This window comes from Conger conger, chromosome 19 (genome assembly GCF_963514075.1).
Source record: "Conger conger chromosome 19, fConCon1.1, whole genome shotgun sequence".
In the NCBI taxonomy this organism is placed as follows: domain Eukaryota; kingdom Metazoa; phylum Chordata; class Actinopteri; order Anguilliformes; family Congridae; genus Conger; species Conger conger.
The window spans coordinates 9,603,183-9,622,432 of record NC_083778.1 but is presented as its reverse complement, the minus strand read 5'-3'; the positions used below and the strand labels follow the sequence as shown (position 1 = coordinate 9,622,432).

Sequence of the window (19,250 nt, the reverse complement as noted above, 5' to 3'; positions counted from 1 at the left end):
GTTTTTCTGGTTAAAAAATAAAATTATCCATTTTATTTGGGTGGGTGGGGGTGGGGGTTGGTGTAATGGGGATAGATTAGATTATCATAAATAGGCAATTAGGCGATTGATTTACAATCACAATTTGAAAACGTATCTGAAAACGGAGGGGCTATTCCAGACCTTCACATAGAGAACTCCAATCCTTATCACCAGAATACAATTCAATCGGCATTGTTTCTAATTTACCATAATCTTGCATACATTTCACATTTAGTACTTCTGTCAGGGCACAAATACACAGAAATGTGTGTTGGGCTCATCCTCCCACATACATTTTATTATTTTCCCCCCCAAGGTCATTCTAAGTGGCCTATACTTGCACTGTTGTTGGAAACATGGGAAAGGTATTGCGGTTGATTGACAAGGTGTGTCACTAAACGAACCGTTTTAAAAAATTACTGTTTTTTTTGTGTTCAAAGGTGTGGAGTGAAAAACCATTGAAAGAAATTCACACTGAACACGGTTAGTAAAACTTCAGTGTGCTCATTTCAGAACAGAAAACAATGGTCATCATAAGGGATTGCATTTATATAGCGCCTTTCATACCCAGAAACCTCTGAAGGGGCAGAAACTCACCCTCAACAGACAGGTGACGCTGGACACCAATCTTGTAGAATACATTTTTTTAAAGACGGCCAGAATGGGGTTGATAATTTTCCCAGGACACCAACGAAAGCTCTACTCTTTGCATTAAATACCACAAGATTGTTATTGGCCGCAAAACAAGTCGGTCACGACGCGTTGACGTTTCCCCTTGGTCGAGAGGGAAGACTGACCCCTTACAGGAAACGTCAAGATTGGTGTCCTTTTTCCACGGAGGGATAGTGGGATTTCTCCAGAGCTCAGAGCTGAACTTAACAGTCTGGGACACCGCTGGCAGAGGCGAGAGGCACACCAGGTGGAAATGAAAGCTGGTGGAACCGCCGGAAGAGCGTTGGCAGAAATGTCACGTGTTTGACGCACGGCTGCTTGGGCGAATTCCCTGAGCGGGACTTCCTGCCCCTGACCTACAACAGCTACAGCACTCGAGAGTGTTACGAAACGGTACGGACCGAGCCATGTACGTCAGAGCTGGGACATCCCAGTTTATCTTACTCGTCTTACATAGCTTATGCCGTGCCAATAGCTGAGAAATAGAAGGCTGGTATGCAGGACTACCCAACCGTGGACCAACCAGGCCCAGCCGTGGAATAACTAGGCCCGAGCATGGACTAAGCAGGCCCAACCATGGACTAACCAGGCCCAGCCTTGCTGAGTAGTTTGGCTGCCGGCAAATTACGAGTTCAAAAGCCTTCACACAGCTGGCCAAGTCGTCACCGTCGTGCGCTGACGGTGTCTTGTAGCACAAGACGGCACATCCCTCGGGACCGATAATAAATCTGTGCCAGAGACAGTAGGCCTCGCCCTCTTTCTAATGCAAATGGAGGAAGGCACTTCCCCCTCCATTTTGGAACGAGGCCAGAGCACCATCTGGGTCAGGTTCTGCGGCCCGACATCAAAGGAGGCCTTCTCCCAGCAGAGATCATGGCACCAGACTCGGGAGTCATTTTCTTTGACCGATCGTGAGACACTCAAGGCAAAGATGCATTTTCTCTGTGTGTGTGACTCTTGCGACTCAAGATACTCAAGTTTCCGTTCGGTAGAAGAGGCTACTTTGGCGTAGTGTGGGCGTACTGATTCTCCCTCTACCCTTCTGCAGCTCAACCTTCCGCATCACATCAAGATCAACCAGAAATGCTTCAGTGTGTAAATGTGTATTTATGTATTCATATACGAATATGAATACAGAGCTATAATATGCAGTCATTTATATATATAAAAAATTAAACTTACTGGACAATCCCAGGAACCACTCCTCCCTCCCCCTCCCCACCCCCCAAAGAAAAATAAAATGGTACACACAAAACCATACAAAATGTATTCAAAAACTTACCCACTGTTACCCAGGACCCGACTAAATGAACATCACCGACTGCACCATTCAAGCATTAAAATTACACTATATCACACGGCCATTTATAATAAAACTAAAAGGGTCCACAGCCACGACCTCAGTGTGCCCTTCCTTTCAGGTCTTACAATTTCTCTGGATATAAAGTAATGCAAATATATTGTTTGTACAATAAATAAAATATCCTCCTCTCGTTTAATAACAGGTCCCTGTAACGCAGTCAAAAAAAAAAACCCACCGAGTAAAAAAAGGAGGAGGAGATGAGTCGACAGTATACCTTTCAAACCACACGGAATCACACCTAAGATTAAAACGAAAAATATCTGGGCAACGACTATTTTTGGTTTCGTAAGGACGACGCACTTTCGGTTCCCATAGCTACGATAGATTTTGCATGTGACGATTGGAAGCTTACAGATATAGATTTGTATAAATATGTACAAACGAAAACACACTAAAATTCTCCCAAAAAAAAAAAAAAAAAAAAAAAAAAAACCATTCTCGTACAAAATCATATTTAAACGTTAATGCCACGTGGAGAAGCTTATGATGTAGATAAACTTCAATAACTTAGAGAATAATAAATGGAAAAGTTACTGAAATACCTTCAGTACAGTATGCATCAGCCCATGCTTAAGTCGTTCATAACAACAAGGACTCGACATTGTATAGCACCTTAGACTGCGGCATAGTGAGAACATAATCACCGTTACGTATAAATATTAAGAAACGCAATGTACAGTCCCGATTAAAAAACAAAAAAACAACAACAAAACAAACTAAACAAAAAAGAAAAACCCCTATAGAATAAGTTAGTGTCAGCCAACGGACAGGTATTTACACAGTGCATTAAATACAGAGCTATTCACTAGTGGAGACAGAGAGGATGATGGGAAATGGAGTCAAATGGCAGTGAGGACTACAGCGTTTGTCCAGCGGTCCTGCAGCACGGGTTGCGGAGTGTCTGAAACTCCGGAACTTTCTCTGAGTAGCCAGCCGTCAGTCCAGCGAGGCTGGGAGAGGTGGGGGGGGGGGGGGGGTGAGGCAGGTCGGTGGCGAGGTGGGGGCATCCCAGGGGGGTGAGGCGTGTGCGGTTCAGTCCAGGTCGGTCAGGCGGTCCCGCACGCGGGCCAGGTAGGCGGTGGCGCGGTCGAAGGCCGTCTGCACGGCTTTGCGGACGCCCGAGGTGCGGCCCTCGGCCATTTTGACCTCGTCGGCGGCCTTGTCCAGCCCGAGAGGAGCCATCTTAGATTTAGGAAGCCATTGCCTGTGGGGAAACAACAAAACAAAAACAGGGTATGGAGGGGGGGGTTAAGAACTGCTCAACACGCTCGAGGCCACTTTGTCATTTGGGAGGACGAAGGCAGTTTTATACGAGGGCTTCTCAAGGCAAAGCAGAGGAGATTAAATGGACACCACACCTCTGTGCTAGTCACGCTAACAGGGAAATTAGACCGCACACTGCCGTTAAATAATGGTCCGCACACCGCAGTGACACACAAACTGGTTTCTCTGGCACCCCGGGCGGATGAACGACTTTGCCTTTAAAGCGGAGCGAGCCGGAGCCGCGTTCTCACCAGCTGCGTTTGTTGTCGAAGAAGAGGACGAGGAAGAGTTTCTCTGCGGACTTGTACTGCATCCGCTCCCCAGCCCTGAGCACGCTCGGCGGGGCCGTCGGGGTCACGGCTCCACTGCGGTGACAGCCCGCCCGCGGCATCTTGGGGTCGATTATCTGGAGAGGGGAGGGGGGCGGAGAGAGAGCGGGAGGGAGAGAGAGAGAGAGAGAGAGAGGGAGCGGGAGAGAGGGAGAGGGAGAGGGAGCGGGAGAGGGAGCGGGAGAGGGAGAAAGCGAGGGAGAGGGAGAGGGAGAGAGAGAGGGAGAGAGAGAGAGAGAGGGAGCGGGAGAGAGAGAAAGCGAGGGAGAGGGAGAGAGAGAGGGAGCGGGAGAGAGAGAGAAAGCCAGGGAGAGAGAGAGGGAGAGAGAGAGAAAGCGAGGGAGAGGGAGAGGGAGAGAGAGAGAGAGAGAGAGGGAGCGGGAGAGAGAGAAAGCCAGGGAGAGGGAGAGAGAGAGGGAGCGGGAGAGAGAGAGAAAGCCAGGGAGAGAGAGCAGGAGAGAGAGAAAGTGAGGGAGAGCGAGGGAGAGGGAGAGAGAGCGGGAGAGAGAGAAAGCGAGGGAGAAAGAGAACAGAGAAACAGGGAGCAAAGGGAGCGAGGATAGCAACATAAAGGAAGAGAAAGTAAGATTCTGACACTGTGACTAACATGCGTGTGTACAGTAAACAGACATACAAGACACAAGTACACACACACACACACACACACGGCTGGTGGAAAAATGTGCTGGAACAGAAACATGTGCAGGTATCTGCGTAAAAAGAACCCCCTCCATGGAGCAAACATAGGTACTATTCGTGAAAGAGTTTCCAGGAAATAAGCAAGGCTTTTTCAATCAGTCGAAAAGCTGACAACTACTTAAACATGTGAATGAAGTCGGCTGCTGTTCGCAGGACCTGTCCCAAACACCATTTGGTTTTCCCATTAACAGTGTAAATAACAGAACAAGACAACCCTCAGCTGTGGATGAAGAGTCTGGGCGGCCATTTTCTTTTTCGGTAAAGTAGAAAAGAAACCGAAGCAGTAAAAGAGTATAGGGCTGAAACAAATGCAACAGAGAATCGGACGGTGCTGAACTAGAGACCTATCCAATCATATTTTTGAAGAACCACGCACCTATTTTTCCAGTTTTTAAGCTTTTCGTATCATCCCGGAGCTTTCGACTCATATCCCATACTGATTCAAGAGAATCATATTTCAGTTTGTTGGAATTATGCACATTTTAGTGTTTGACTGCTATTTTTTCCAAGTGGTCTGTACAACGATTTCCCACATGACATGACGTGTTTTTGCATAATTATCAGATGAACCTATGACCAAGCCAAAAACCTTGACACCTTTTGAGAAGCCTGTAGATCTTCTAAATTAGTTAGTTGTTAGTTATTTACCAGTTATTCTGCTCGTCGATCGTGGGTGTGTGTGTGTGTGTGTGTGTGTGTGTGTGTAGATGAAGGAGGGAATGATGAAAATTCTCAGACACACACACACACACACACACACACACACACTCGCGCGCATGCACACGCCCACATATGCGCATGCACATGCACATTCCCCGCACACTCACCAGGGCAGGGGGAAGCACACACACAGACCGACACAGACCAGGGCAGGGTAGTAACTCTCACACGCACACTCACCAGGGCAGGGTAGGAAGGGTATCCGCTACATTTTGCCCAAACTAGTTTTAGAGGTTCCAGTGCAACAGTTGTGGCACTAGTGGACATCCACATATTGTTGCTGCCAACTTCTACGAAAGCAGGAATAACGACAATCAAGTTATGCGGGCTACACTGCAAACAGATAAGAAAAAATACCTCCAGAAGCCATGCGTCACACCGACACACAAACACACGGCACGTCACTGGCATTCAAACGCACAGGGAGACAAACAGACAAGATCAACTCTGAGACTCTTTTCCTGTTCAAGGATACTTCCTCCAACGACACGGAACAAGACGGACACCAAGGCTCGCCCAGAAGGGCTGGAGCAAACACTTAACGCTTAACACACGGGCATGCAATTAGAATGAGGAGAAAGAGAAGATGGGGATTGCGACTCTTTGCTTCAATACGAAACACTGGACTGAGATTATGAGGCTGTACACCTCCTGTAGCTGGTTACTACAGTTGACCCCTCTCACGTCCCAGGCAATCACAGAGCGGGGAAATGGAGAGCCATGGGGAGGGGGCCGTGGGATCGGGGAGAGGAACGTGGGATCGGGGAGAGGGCCGTGGGATCGGGGAGAGGAACGCGGGATCGGGGAGGGGGCTGTGGGATCGGGGAGAGGGACGTGGGATCGGGGAGAGGGACGTGGGATCGGGGAGAGGGACGTGGGATCGGGGAGAGGGACGTGGGATCGGGGAGAGGGACGTGGGATCGGGGAGAGGGACGTGGGATCGGGGAGAGGAACGTGGGATCGGGGAGAGGAACGTGGGATCGGGGAGAGGAACGTGGGATCGGGGAGGGGGCCGTGGGATCCGGGAGAGGGCCGTGGGATCGGGGAGAGGGCCGTGGGATCGGGGAGAGGGCCGTGGGATCGGGGAGAGGGCCGTGGGATCGGGGAGAGGGACGTGGGATCGGGGAGAGGAACGTGGGATCGGGGAGAGGGACGTGGGATCGGGGAGAGGAACGTGGGATCGGGGAGAGGAACGTGGGATCGGGAGAGAAGAGTGGAGAGGGAGTGAGAGTGGAGTGAGAGTGGAGTGAGAGTGGCGTGGGGAGGGGTCTCACCAGCAGCCCTGCGTGCGGTCTGGCTCAGGCTCCCGGTCTCCCTGCAGGCCGTCAGCTCGCTCCGGTCGTCCGTGGTCTTCCTCCGCGCCGCCGCAGACCGGCCCTTCCCGCACTTCGGCAGACTGACGCGGCTGCGGAACAGACAAGCACCAATCACGCGGGCCCGGTGTGGGCCAAGGCAAGAAAAGCACCAATCACGCGGGCCCGGTGTGGGCCAAGGCAAGAAAAGCACCAATCACGCGGGCCCGGTGTGGGCCGAGGCAAAAAAAAGCACCAATCACGCGGACCAGGTGTGGGCCAAGGCAAGAAAAGCACCAATCGCGCGCGCCCGGCATCGGTGAGGCACGCCGTCGATGACGCAACGCGCTGGAGAGAATGCAGAGCGAATAGAGGAAGGGGAAGTGAGATCTGCGGGCGGTTTGGGGCTGGAGGGCCTGTGCTGGGCCGTGCATCCTGTGCAGTAAAGCTACACCGCGCAGCAGGAAGTGAGGGGCCACGGGGCCTTCCTCTAAACCGCTGCTGCAGCAGACCCAGAGCGCGCCGTTCAGTGTCAGAGCAGGGGAGCGGGGCGAGGCGGGGGACAGGGCAGGGGGGTACAGAGCAGGGGGGGACAGGTTAGCAGGGCACAGGACAGGGCACAGGACAGGGCACAGGACAGGGCACAGGACAGGGCACAGGACAGGGCACAGGACAGGGGGGTAAGGCACAGGGCACAGGACAGGGCACAGGACAGGGCACAGGACAGGGCACAGGACAGGGCACAGGACAGGGCACAGGACAGGGCACAGGACAGGGCACAGGACAGGGGGGTAAGGCACAGGGCAGGAGGTAGAGTATCTCCAGGGCACCTGGTGCTGTACAACAGGGCAGAAGGGCAGGTACAGGGTTGATAAAGGGCACAGGGCAGGTACACATGATAGGGTGGGTACTGGGTACAGGACAGGGCGGGGCGGGTACTAGGTACAGGACAGAGCGGGGCGGGTACTGGGTACAGGACAGAGCGGGGTGGGTACTGGGTACAGGACAGAGCGGGGCGGGTACTGGGTACAGGACAGAGCGGGGCGGGTACTGGGTACAGGACAGAGCGGGGTGGGTACTGGGTACAGGACAGAGCGGGGCGGGTACTGGGTACAGGACAGAGCGGGGCGGGTACTGGGTACAGGACAGGGTTGGTAAAGGGCACAGGGCAGGTACTGGGTGCAGGGCAGAGCGGTACAGGCACAGGACAGGGGTAGATCTTCAGGGCGCGTACCTGGGGCTGCACAGCAGGCTGCCGCTGGAGGAGATGCTGGACTCCGAGGCGCACCTCCGCCGGGGCTCCAGCGGCCGGCCGGGACCGAGCTCCGCCTCCTGGGCGATGACGAAGCCGTTCGACAGGCCTGGAGACCGCGAGAGAAGAGCGTTAGACCCCCCCCTCCCCAACGCTGGGGGCTCCAAACGGCGCTTAGGGCGGGGCGGATTCCACACAGGGAGCAGGGCAGCCTCGCGAGTCCTGTTTGCCTGTCCGGGCACGCAGACGAGCCACGGACCCATGCAGGGAGCACGCCCAGACTCAACGGCCATTTTCGACGGGCTGGAGTCCACATTTAAACCAGCAGGCTAGCTGCCCCGACTGGCCCGTTCTTGTCTGTGCATATTCTTAAGTTGAAACGCCGCGACAAAAGAATCTCAGAAGATGCGTAACTTTTTACAAGCCTGAGCAAACTGAATAACCTGCAACCCATGAACCCGCCCGCACGTTCAAATGTTAGCGAATGAAAGATGGAGCTCACGGATGTAGCCTTGCGGAAAGAAAGTGGAAAGCGAAAGGGGTTCTCGAACAATACGGAAAGTATTGCCCACAATACTTTGGCCCCTGCTTCTACCGTTTTCATACGAGATCTGGCTCTGAAGCGACTTCATTCAACACGCTGATGTGCCAAGGTTTTTCTGCCTCCTCCATCGGTTTATCTGTGAAACCGATTCTACTTGCCGAACAAGCGCGACCAGAATAACCGTGTTATTCGCCACGGTGGAGAAGCCAACATTCAACCTCGAGAAACTAACAACGCCTCCACACCACCTCAGTCTGAGGACAGGCAACCCTGTCCGCTCTCCACTATAAACTGGGTAAATAACAGTTTCCTCTGAGGTGACAAGGATTTAATTACAACCAATCACTACACATCCTGATTTCACCGATCAGTTCCCTCGTCACCGGTTGAAGATGCGTTCGTGAAATCTTTTAGTGTCGTGACCGGTTGGAATTAAAACCGGCATACTCTCTGCCACGTGAAAGGGCACCTCTGATTCAGACATAAAATAATTTATCTTTAGTAAAACGTAAAACAAAATCTGGCCCATTTCTCGTTGAACTTCCGCGGGGCCCGTGCCGGCTCCCGATAGGCTGTCGGCACAGCGCGAGGGGAGGGGCCTCACCTTGGTGCAGGCGCTTGCAGAGGGGCGGGTCCTCGGGCTGGCTGTCCCCGCTGGCGCTGCGGGACCTCTTCCGGGGCTGCAGGAGCGTCTCCAGGCGCGGGATCACCACCGACAGGAAGGTCTTGGTGCCCAGCTGCGGGCGGAGGGGCGGGGGGGGCTCGCCCGCGCGCGGGGGCTTCTGGGGGCTCTTGGACTTGCGGAACAGCACGGCCGTGCGCCGGCCCACGGGGGTGACGGGCTCCGGGGGGGCGGCGGGGTTCGGGGGCGACGCCGCGCCCTCTCCGTCCGAGGCGTGCCCGTTCACCTGGGCCTCGGGCCGCGGGGCGGAGGCGTCCCGGCCGTGGAACTTGACCGATTTCTGCCGCCTGATCTCCGGGCTGGCCTGCCGGGCCACGGGCTTCAGGGTGGGAGGCTCCGGGTCGGTCTGCACGTCCTCAGCCGCGGGGGACGGCAGCGAGTCCGGAGGCTCCAGTTTCGGGGGTACGGACTTGTCACCTGCCGAACAAAACGAACCCAACGTTGCCGAAACTGACCCGCACCCCTGGCTTCCTGTGGTAAACAATGACACCAGACAAAGTACCAGACAAAAACTGTGGTTCTACAGAGGGATTCCAAAACATCTCTATTTTAAAAGGTATGGCAACAAACACCAAGGGCTATTAAACTACGGGCTCCATCCTAAATAGTCGCAAAGGAAAGTTTACACAAATTGTTAGCAGAAAACTCAAGCACTCTTTTAAGGTTTTCGTTCAAGTCACAGGTGAAAATACAAAGCCAAACTTCCCACAAGACGAATGTCCTGACCCCTGACTTGAAGAAGGACAAGACAGCCGCACAGTCGAGCCGGGCCAGAGAAAGGCAGCCGAGAGCAACACCCACCATCCTCCACGACGCTCCGCTCAGCAGGACCCGCCTCCTTCGCGTCCGATTGGCCGGCCTCCGGCGGGGCGGGCGGGGCTTTCTTCAGGCTCATCTGGCAGCGGACGTCGGCGATCTCCTTCTTCAGGAGCTTCAGGCGCTTGCTCCGCGACGGGCTGGACTTCATGGCGAACGTCAGGTCCAGCTTCTCCAGCAGCTGCTTCAGCTGCTCCCCCGGCGGCAGGTGGGCCCGCCGGGCCGGGTTCAGCAGCCGGTCCACTGCAACGCACACCGCAACCGCGCGTGAGTCAGAGACCGGCGTTCATACTGGGGCCCGCGTCGTCACTTTACGGAGTCAGCCGGATAACTGCGCTGGGTAAAACCTGAAACGCATGGTGCTTCAGTCCCATCTTCCAGATTTGGGAGGGCTCCGGGTTTTTACTCCGGGCAGTTATCCGGGTAATGCCGTAATTCTACTTTTTTATGAGGAGAGCAGTGTTGAGTCTGAAATCCCTCCCTCCTCCTGTCCCACAGATCTGAACAACAACCTCACATTTTTCTGTGTGGACTTCAGCTTTTTAAAAATAATGTTAATCGCTCTTCAAAAACTGTCCCTCACTCAAATTAATGTTTAAACGCAATATGCTGCGCACCCTTTTTCTGTATCTGCTAGTTTAATACCACAACTGCTACCAATTCCACCGATAGGCCAGGAAGGGTGGGCCTATCGCCCTGTAGCCCGGTTCCTCCTGAGATTTCTTCCCTTTGGAAAGTTCTCTCACGCCACAGTTAAGATTTCTCCCCACGAAATCTCCTGTGTACCATCTGTGTACCTCCCGTGTACCTCCCGTGTACCTCCCGTGTACCTCCCGTGTACCTCCCGTGTACCTCCCGTGTACCTCCCGTGTACCTCCCGTGTACCTCCCGTGTACCCTGGGGCTTTTTTTTCCCTTTCCTTCTGTTACTTTGTAAAGCAGTGTTTTTCAACCTTGGGGTCGCGGAATTCAAATGGGGTCGCCTGATACGTGTAGTAATTGATTACATTTTATTTATTTTTTTATTTTTTTATCAAGCCTTGTAGCTTACCTAACTGTACATGTATTTCCTGATAAGGGAAAATAAAATGTCACTTTGTGCACTATTCTGCCTACTCTGTATTTGCAACACAGTATAACAAACATGATCAAGAACTAATTCTAGAAAAATAAAAGTCTCTGGGGTCGCCAGAAATTAGTGATGTCAAAATGCGGTCATGAGCCAAAAAAAGGTTGGGAACCACCGCTGTAAAGTATCTCTGTGACAGCCCACAGCCAAACGCACTTTACAAATAAAACGGAATCGACTCGAATATTTATCGAGGGATGAACGCAGAAAGGGCGAGCTGAAGAGGACGGCCCCTCACCTTCCTCCCAGGAGAAGGGGGGCGCCGGCTCCAGCTTGGGGGCCTCGGGCAGGAGCAAGCCGCTGTCGGGGTCGAAGCCGGCGGCCTCCACGTGGCGCCGGGCCTTCCGCAGCAGGGCCCCGCCCTGGTCGCGCAGCCGGACGCCCGCCCGGTAGAAGACCGTGTCCTTGGCGTTGTACTTGGCGCAGTTGGCCACGATGAGGTTGAAGTCGTCCTCGAACTCGTCCAGGTTGCGGTAGCCCTGCGCCTCCACGCGCCTCCGCATGGTGGAGAAGTCCATGGGCCGCTTGATGTGGTCCAGGTAGTCCGGCACCTGAGAGGGGGAGAGGGAGAGAGAGGGAGAGACCGAGAGTGAAACCCGGGCAACAAATTCGCAGAGCGCACGGAATTCTACCAGCCTGTTTCCCGAAGCCTGCTGTGGCAATGTCAAATACATCCGGGGTAGTGAGGCGCGGTTTATTTACCAGTTGACTGCGCTCGCTAACTACCCTTGATGTCTGTGCGTTTATGAGTTTGTTTCCATGGTGATAAGTTGAGCAATGACTCCAAAAACGTCGGTCATCAAAAAACTAAGAACAACGAAGCATGAAAGCCGGAGATGAAAACAAAACTAGCGTGAGTCCAATACCCATTTTAAATACCAACTTCCTCCTTTTGAAGTGATTTTTTTTTACAAGGATCTTTTACAGTTATTTTTATGAGGAGAATAATTCTACACGGCCTGTAGCGTAGTGGCTAAGGTAAATGACTGGGACACGCAAGGTCGGCGGTTCTAATCCCGGTGCAGCCGCAATAAGATCCGCACAGCCGTCGGGCCCTTGACCAAGGCCCTTAACCCTGCATTGCTCCAGGGGAGGATTGTCTCCTGCTCAGTCTAATCGACTGTACGTCGCTCTGGATAAGAGCGTCTGCCAAATGCCAATAATGTAATGTAACGTACACTATTATACCATAGCCGGTGGTAAGCCGTTAGCATTACATTAGCCGCCTGAACGACATAGCGGGGCCGTTGACGCAGGAAGCCGCGAGGCTCCGGGTAAGTTCCGGACGGCGACTGACCTCGGCGACGCTGACGGGCTGGGCGAAGATGCGGGCCGGGTCCTTCTCCTGGAGCTGGCTGAGGACGGCCCGCAGCAGGACCGTGAGGGGGGTCAGCTGCACCTCCAGCACCGACTGCTGCAGCTTCATCTGCGGAGCGGAGAGCGGAGCGCACGTCTCACTTCTGCATTCTCACTGGCGTTACCGCAGGCCCTGCGGCCCCGCGGCGACGCTCACAACAACAAGAGCTGAGCCCGTCAGAGAGCCGGGAGAGCTCCCCCGGGGAGGGGAGGGGGAGGGGAGGGGAGGGGAGACGGGCTGGCTGTGTGCGGACATTCCACCGCCCCCTCCTCCCTCCTCCTCTCTCGTAACTTTACCCATTGGGAAGGGCGGGCGGGGGGGAGGGGGGGGGGGGGGTTTGTTTCCATGGGGGGGGGTGGGAGTGGCTGTTGATTGAGTCACCTCCCCTCTGCCGGCCAGTAGTGTGGAAAGACAGAGTGTATTGTCTATGGTGCAGGCTGTAGCCTCGAGGCGAAGGCACTTGACCAGGAAGGCTTGTGGTTCAACCCCCGGTGTAGCCACAATAAGATCAGTGCAGCTGTCGGGCCCTTGAGCAAAGCCCTTAACCCTGCATTGCTCCAGGGAGGGGGCGTCTAACCGACTGGAAGTCGCTCTGGAAAAGCGTCATAAATAACAACCGCAAAGCATGTTCAGGATACAGCAGCTGCAGTGGGGCAGTGTGATTGGCTGAGGATACTGCAGTGGGGAAGTCTGATTGGCTGAGGATACTGCAGTGGGGCAGGGTGATTGGCTGAGGATACTGCAGTGGGGCAGTGTGATTGGCTGAGAACATTGTCGTGGGGCAGTGTGATTGGCTGAGGATACTGCAGTGGGGCAGTGTGATGGGCTGAGGATACTGCAGTGGGGCAGTGTGATTGGCTGAGGACAGGGCAGTGGGGCAGTATGATTGGCTGAGGACACGGCAGTGGGGCAGTGCGATTGGCTGAGGACACTGCAGTGGGGCAGTGTGATTGGCTGAGGATACTGCAGTGGGGCAGTGTGATTGGCTGAGGACACTGCAGTGGGGCAGTGCGATTGGCTGAGGATACTGCAGTGGGGCAGTGTGATTGGCTGAGGATACTGCAGTGGGGCAGTGTGATTGGCTGAGGACACTGCAGTGGGCGGTGCGATTGGCTGAGGACACCGCAGAGGGCGGTGTGATTGGCTGAGAGTGACGGTACCTCTTCCCTCTTGAGCTTCTCCCTCTTGCGGATGAGCTCCAGCAGGAGGCGGGCTCTCTCCAGGTCGTGCCGCAGCCGGTGCCAGTCCTTCAGCTGCTCCCTCAGCGCCCGGCTCTCCTCCTCCGTCTCCTCCTGCAGAGGGACCAACGGTTTAACCCGCTGAGGAGCAGGGGGTTTTTTCGGAAGGTTTTGTTCAAAATTCGGGAAGTGTTCTGGAATACCACCGATTTCAATTCAACATCAGACGTGCGTTCAAGACAGCAAACGTTAGCCGACATACTCAAACATATTCATGACATTACATTACATTAGCGGCATTTGGCAGACGCTCTTATCCAGAGGGACGTACAGTTGATTAGACTGAGCAGGAGACGATCCTCCCCTGGAGCAATGCAGGGTTAAGGGCCTTGCTCAAGGGCCCAACGGCTGTGCGGATCTTATTGTGGCTACACCGGGATTAGAACCGCCGAGTCCCAGTCATTTACCTTAACCACTACACTACAGGCCGCCCTGCCCTGCATTCACAATAAATCACAGGCAAGCAACAGTCGCAGCCATTGATATTAAAAAGGCGCTGTAGCGTTGTGGTTAAGGTAAATGACTGGGACATGTAAGGTCGATGGTTCAACTGTATGTCGCTCTGGATAAGAGCGTCTGCCAAATGCCAATAATATAATAATGTAATGTAATGCGTTGGCAAATTAAATGGAACGTTCATTTAAAATCATTCAACAGCGATGGTTTGACGTCTTGAACGCAAGTGAGGAGTGAATGTTACATCAACATTAGAATTTTCAGTTAAGAACACTGTAAATCACATTTGTTATCTTGCACCTTAAAGGGTTAACCATCTTTCAACACAAATATTGGTGGCAAACTGCAGTCTAAAGAGTAGGAATTATGAATTTTGGGCTAAGATCAGACCTGTATCAATTTGCAAATTTCTAATTAAGCCAACACTTCCAAATGCATTCAAATAAAAATATGCAGACAAATACAAATGCTTGCTTCGATCTTCCAACATTTATTCCACAAAAAAAAAAAAAAAAAAAAAACAATTTGAAAGAAGTTTAAATTTGGTTCAGAGCAATTCCTCAAGTTTAAAGTGTTTAAAGTCGCCTTTATCCACAGGCGTGCCGTGTCAATGACCTCAGCCAGCGTCCTAAAGGCTAAACGAGTCGCGACTGAACTGACCGGCTCGGCGGTTTTCTGGGACTGCAGGCTGGACTGCAGCCTCCGGACCAGGGGGGCGCCGTTCCTGGACTGCCTCTTCAGTACCCAGTAGCTCAAGACCCGCTCCACAAACACCTTCTTCTTCTGCACGGACACCAGCCCGAGGATGGTGTTTAACCTGAGCGGCAACCGGAGGGACAAGCAAATGAACAAATAAAGCTCGACGATTTTCTGAGCCTCGCAAACGTGTCGCTGTTGACACCGCTAATGCGCAAACATTTACAAAGACAGGTGCGCATTTAAAGGTCTTAGCTAGCCCTAAGCCTTTTCGCACACAAAACCAGCACCGCAGTAATGGTCCGAGCATTTGTTTTGCACCAATGACTGGCTGTGGAACTGTTTGTTTTGAGAGTGCAAACACAGTTCCACAGCCAACAAGGGGGTGTGTATAGAACCGGAATCCAATCACTGCGGATAATGAAATTACTACTGCTGCCAAATTATAGTGAATACGCTAACGTCCTTAATAAATCAGACCCTTGAGGCACCCCTAAGCGAGCTTACCTCTCGGCGGAAATTCTGGGAGCGGTCACAGCCGGGACGGGAGCCTGAGGCTCGCACGCGGCGGCCTCCAGACTCCGCCTCTTCTTCTTCTTCTTCTTTTTCTTCTTCCTGCTGCCTTTCGACCCGGCCCTCCGGTCGCTCCCTTCGCCCGGCCGGCCGCGCCCGTCCCCGTAGACGGCCAGGGGCCTGCGCGCGCCCCCGCCGGGCGTGTGGGCCCCGCAGTAGGCCGTCTTCTTCACCGAGACGGTGGCGGCGCCCGCCCGGCTCGCCTCCCGCACGGGCTCCATCTTCATGTGGAGGCCCGCCCGCTGGGCGCAGCTGACGTGGAAGGCCGTGTAGCAGTTGGCGCGGTGGCACTGGATGCAGGCGCCCACGCCCTTCTCCTTGCAGAGGTAGCACGTCAGCCTCCAGCGGGCGGGCGGGATGTCGCGCACGCCGTCGATGGGCTCCACGAAGACGGGGCTGGAGAAGCCCACCTCGGGCACCCAGAGCGCGCAGACCACGTGGCCCCAGCGGCCGTCGTCCGTCCTCTTGAGGGCCCCGCCCTTGTTGGGGCAGAGCACGCAGTCGGCGGCCTGGGACGGCGCCTGGAGGCAGGGCCGGCACAGCCACTGGCCCTCGGGGATGTAGGGCACGCCGTAGCACTCCTGGTGCACCGCCAGGTCGCAGCGGTCGCAGAAGAGGATGGCGTTGCTGTTGTGGCACTCGCCGTCCGTGCACACGCAGCAGACGGCGTCCTCGTCGATGGCCGGCGGCCGCGCCTCGCCCGCGCCCCGCCCGTCCCGGAACGAGTCCTTCTCGAAGCGGTCCATGAGGAACTCGAAGACGTTCTGAGACACCTGGCTGAAGCCCTCGGCCCTCCGCGCCTCGTTGACCAGCTCCAGCCAGGCGTAGTCCTCCTCGTCCATGTCGTACTCCACCTCCTCGTCCAGCTCCTCCGCCGTCTTCTCCTGGTAGGTGAAGTAGGCCGCCGGGCGCCGGGGCACGGCGGGGAGGTTGTACTCCACCGTGTGGATCTTGGGCTCCGGCAGGGCGTGGCCGGGGGCGGGGGCGGCGGGGGCCAGGGCGGCGTTCTTCTTCTCCCGGCTGTTCTTCAGGCGGACGGAGCGCACCAGGACCAGCGGGGGCTTCTCGCGGTTCTCCTTGTTGCTGTTGCACTCCACCATCTCCTGGGCGGTGGGGTCGTCGTCGGAGAGGACCTCCAGCTTGTCGTAGATGCTGATGCGGTGGAGGCGCCCGTCGACCTCCAGCTCCACCATGCGCTGCGCCTGGGCGTACGTCAGCGTCTCCCGGTTGGGCGAGGGCCGGATGGGCGAGGCCGGTCTCTGCGGGGCCACGCGGGGGGTCCGGGCTTTCTTCTTCATTTCCGCAACCTGGGGAGAGTCCGGGGAAAAACGATCGCACACGCTTAATCGGGGCCTCGTCTGATCCCGATAAAGGAGGCACACGGCAAAGTAACAATAATAATAATCGCAGCATGCATTGGCATAAGCTAGACAAAGGTAACAGTTCCGTTACATTGCAGGCGTTCTGCGGGCGCTCTCGTCCAGAGCGACGCACAACAAAATTCGAATCGATCCCGGGGACAAGTGCGACAAGCACTGTTCCCATAATCCGGATTTCATTTTTTCCAGGCTAGCAATGTTCCATTTACTCCCGTTTCATTTTCATGTCCACAGACTTCATTTTGCCACATTGATAAAGTGAATAATGTTTCCAAATTAAATGCCCAAAAAACTACATTTAAATGTTCACATTATTACTTTGCTGGCTGTTATGTCCAACTTTTCTAGTTAGCCCTAATATTTAATGCCACACAAATTTATGCCACACCGACCTTGGAGATTACCCTGGACTATAGTGTGTCAAATTATAAGCGACTTTCACAACAGGAGCCTTGCATGAAAATATACTTCCAGTGACTTAGTTGTCAAACCATGTCTCCAATTCTTCAGGCAAAGAAATTCTGCAACAGAGGACCTATACATGTGTGCTAGACAAACCCATTCGACAGGCTTCTTTGAACAAGGCCAGACCAAAGCAGTCAGTTTCCCATTAATATATTATAATAGTATGCACGTACCTGCAGGGTGAGCTCTTATCGATACAATCTTTTCTCAAGGACAGCACTGTGCATGATAGTACGTCAAAATAGTAATAGCGGGAGAAAAATGGGTTCCCATGACAACATAGGCAGAACTATCACTGAAGTTCAAGATCGCGATCAAACATCGAACACTTGGTAGGAAAGTTAATTTGAATTTTACACTGGGATCCAACGTTAATTCTAATAGGCAGGCTCATTAATAAAGTAAACGAGGGGTGTGTACAGAACCCAATTCCAATCACTGTGGATAATGAAATGACTACTGGTGCCAAGATATTGTGAAATAAGAACATTGTCTTCTAAAACTGCAGTGCAAGATTAGACAATTAGCTAGTTGAGTAGCGAAGCAACATAATCTATCCACTGACCAGCTTGCTCGTAAGGCACAACTGTGAGCGGGGGGGCGTCTCTTTAAGTTCCTAAGATAGCTAACCACTTTCTAAGTTAACTTTAGATAACTAGATACGGCAGGAACGGGTGACTAACATTACCGAGCAAGCCATACCTTTCCTTTGCGAAGGGCGAACAAAGAATGTAAATGAGTGATAGTTGGCTAACGCTAGATTGTAGCAAACGTTAGTAATTAACAACACTAATTTAGCTCGCAAGCTGTCCATTATGACTGAGAAAATGTCTGGTTATTTGGCTGCATTGACAGAGGTCAGGTGGGTTTACATCAATGTGTTACGGGCGGCAAAATATGTAACTTTGTTTGAGAACTTAACGTCAGTGTGCAGTTCAGCTATCCAGTTAAAAAAACACGTTATTTGGCTAGCTAATATTAGTTGAATTAACTTAGTTGATCACCCCACTGCCGTCGTCCATTTAACTTAGCCAACTAAGTTAACTTACCAGACAAATTATATCCAACCACACACGGTGCTTTGTGTGCCATGCGAGCGCCGAGAACCGCTCAGTTGAGTGAACAGCGACCGTGGCTAGGCGGCCAGAGGCAACGAAACTGGGGCAGTTCACACTACAACTCGCTAATGTCCAACTAGCTACATTTTGCTAGCCTAGCTAACAACGGCAAATATGGCGTCCAAAAAAACTAGAAGCCGAAGCGAACGCCACTTAAAGTTATATTTCATACACAAACGGCAATCTGCGTTGGCCGGCAGGATTTAGACAATACCGACGAGCAGATCTACGAGTAAGAGTGAAAAGAAGGAGCCCATACCTCAGAGATCCCAAGCTTTTGCCGAAGACAGCAGCGCTGCTGAAAAGCAATGGCGATATGGCCTGCAGAGCGCCTGAGATTCCGCACAATCTTCTCATCCAACGGACGCCGCTCGAGCTCTCAACTGAAAATATGAAAGACAGAGCGAGGTATCCACGGCAACCGTCCGGATTCTGAAATCGGGTATATCCGCGGCATTTAAGTATTTGTATAAAAAGCCATTCTTGCGTTTAACTGTCCACTTTCTAATAACGAACGGCAGCTGCTCCGGGCTGCTATCTCCCCCAACAACAATGCGGTTACACACGAGGCCCCACCCACTCGTACAGCGTGATTGCGTAGAAGCGGAGGGGGTCAGGAAGTTCCCTAATATTCAACAAACCCTTTTTTTTCTATTGATGCAGTGTTCCCTTTGTATTGCTGGTATCCCAAACCAGACAGCCAGCTTGGGTCCAACGGTCAAATGTGTTCTTTTCGGTTAGGCGTCTGTTTTTCCTGTTACTAAGTGGCACAGTAGTACAATGCATTTATGGAGCGTGTTGCAACGTTTCAGTGTAACACGGGCTATTATTAACGAATTGTATAGTTGTGATTTGAGTGTGCAATTAAAAAAAAAAATCTAACCAGTGTTAGCACATTGACAAAAATACTGAAGTATGTAGTCACAATATTTAGCTAGTCAGGTTGATTTATCTTGCCATGTTGGCTTGCTTATGGAATATCGTGCGTTTAACTCATTACATTTAGCGAAGTCCATCTGCTTGTTCACTGTGAACTCATATTTGCTCATTGGTATTATGACCACGTTCATTTGTCTAACCTTGTGGTGTGTGCATCACAGTTTATCTTTGATACACAGTGTAAATTGTAAAATTTAAATAAGCGTTTCGATTTTATTTATCAGTAATTCACTGATCTTATAGTACAA

At 52.9% G+C, this 19,250-nt stretch overlaps 1 protein-coding gene across 6 annotated transcripts; it reads right to left on the bottom strand.

The window, feature by feature from the left end:
- Positions 1-40: 40 nt before the first annotated feature.
- Positions 41-18,601, bottom strand: LOC133119017 (bromodomain-containing protein 1-like). 6 transcript variants are annotated; one of them, XM_061229387.1, is made up of 13 exons: positions 18,323-18,601; positions 15,036-16,408; positions 14,493-14,649; positions 13,299-13,430; positions 12,079-12,207; positions 11,020-11,332; positions 9,639-9,896; positions 8,760-9,254; positions 7,594-7,720; positions 6,342-6,472; positions 5,248-5,357; positions 3,571-3,725; positions 41-3,260 (listed from the first exon to the last, which is right to left on the bottom strand). In XM_061229387.1, the coding sequence occupies exons 2-13, from the start codon at positions 16,397-16,399 to the stop codon at positions 3,089-3,091; spliced, it is 3,543 nt and encodes a 1,180-aa protein (XP_061085371.1). In that variant the 5' UTR covers positions 16,400-16,408; positions 18,323-18,601; the 3' UTR covers positions 41-3,088. The 6 variants fall into 6 exon arrangements, with proteins under 6 accessions (XP_061085371.1, XP_061085367.1, XP_061085366.1 ...); XM_061229383.1 differs by lacking the exon at positions 5,248-5,357 and having other exon boundaries at positions 8,760-9,308; positions 13,299-13,457; XM_061229382.1 differs by lacking the exons at positions 41-3,260; positions 5,248-5,357 and having other exon boundaries at positions 3,304-3,725; positions 8,760-9,308; positions 13,299-13,457.
- Positions 18,602-19,250: the final 649 nt, after the last annotated feature.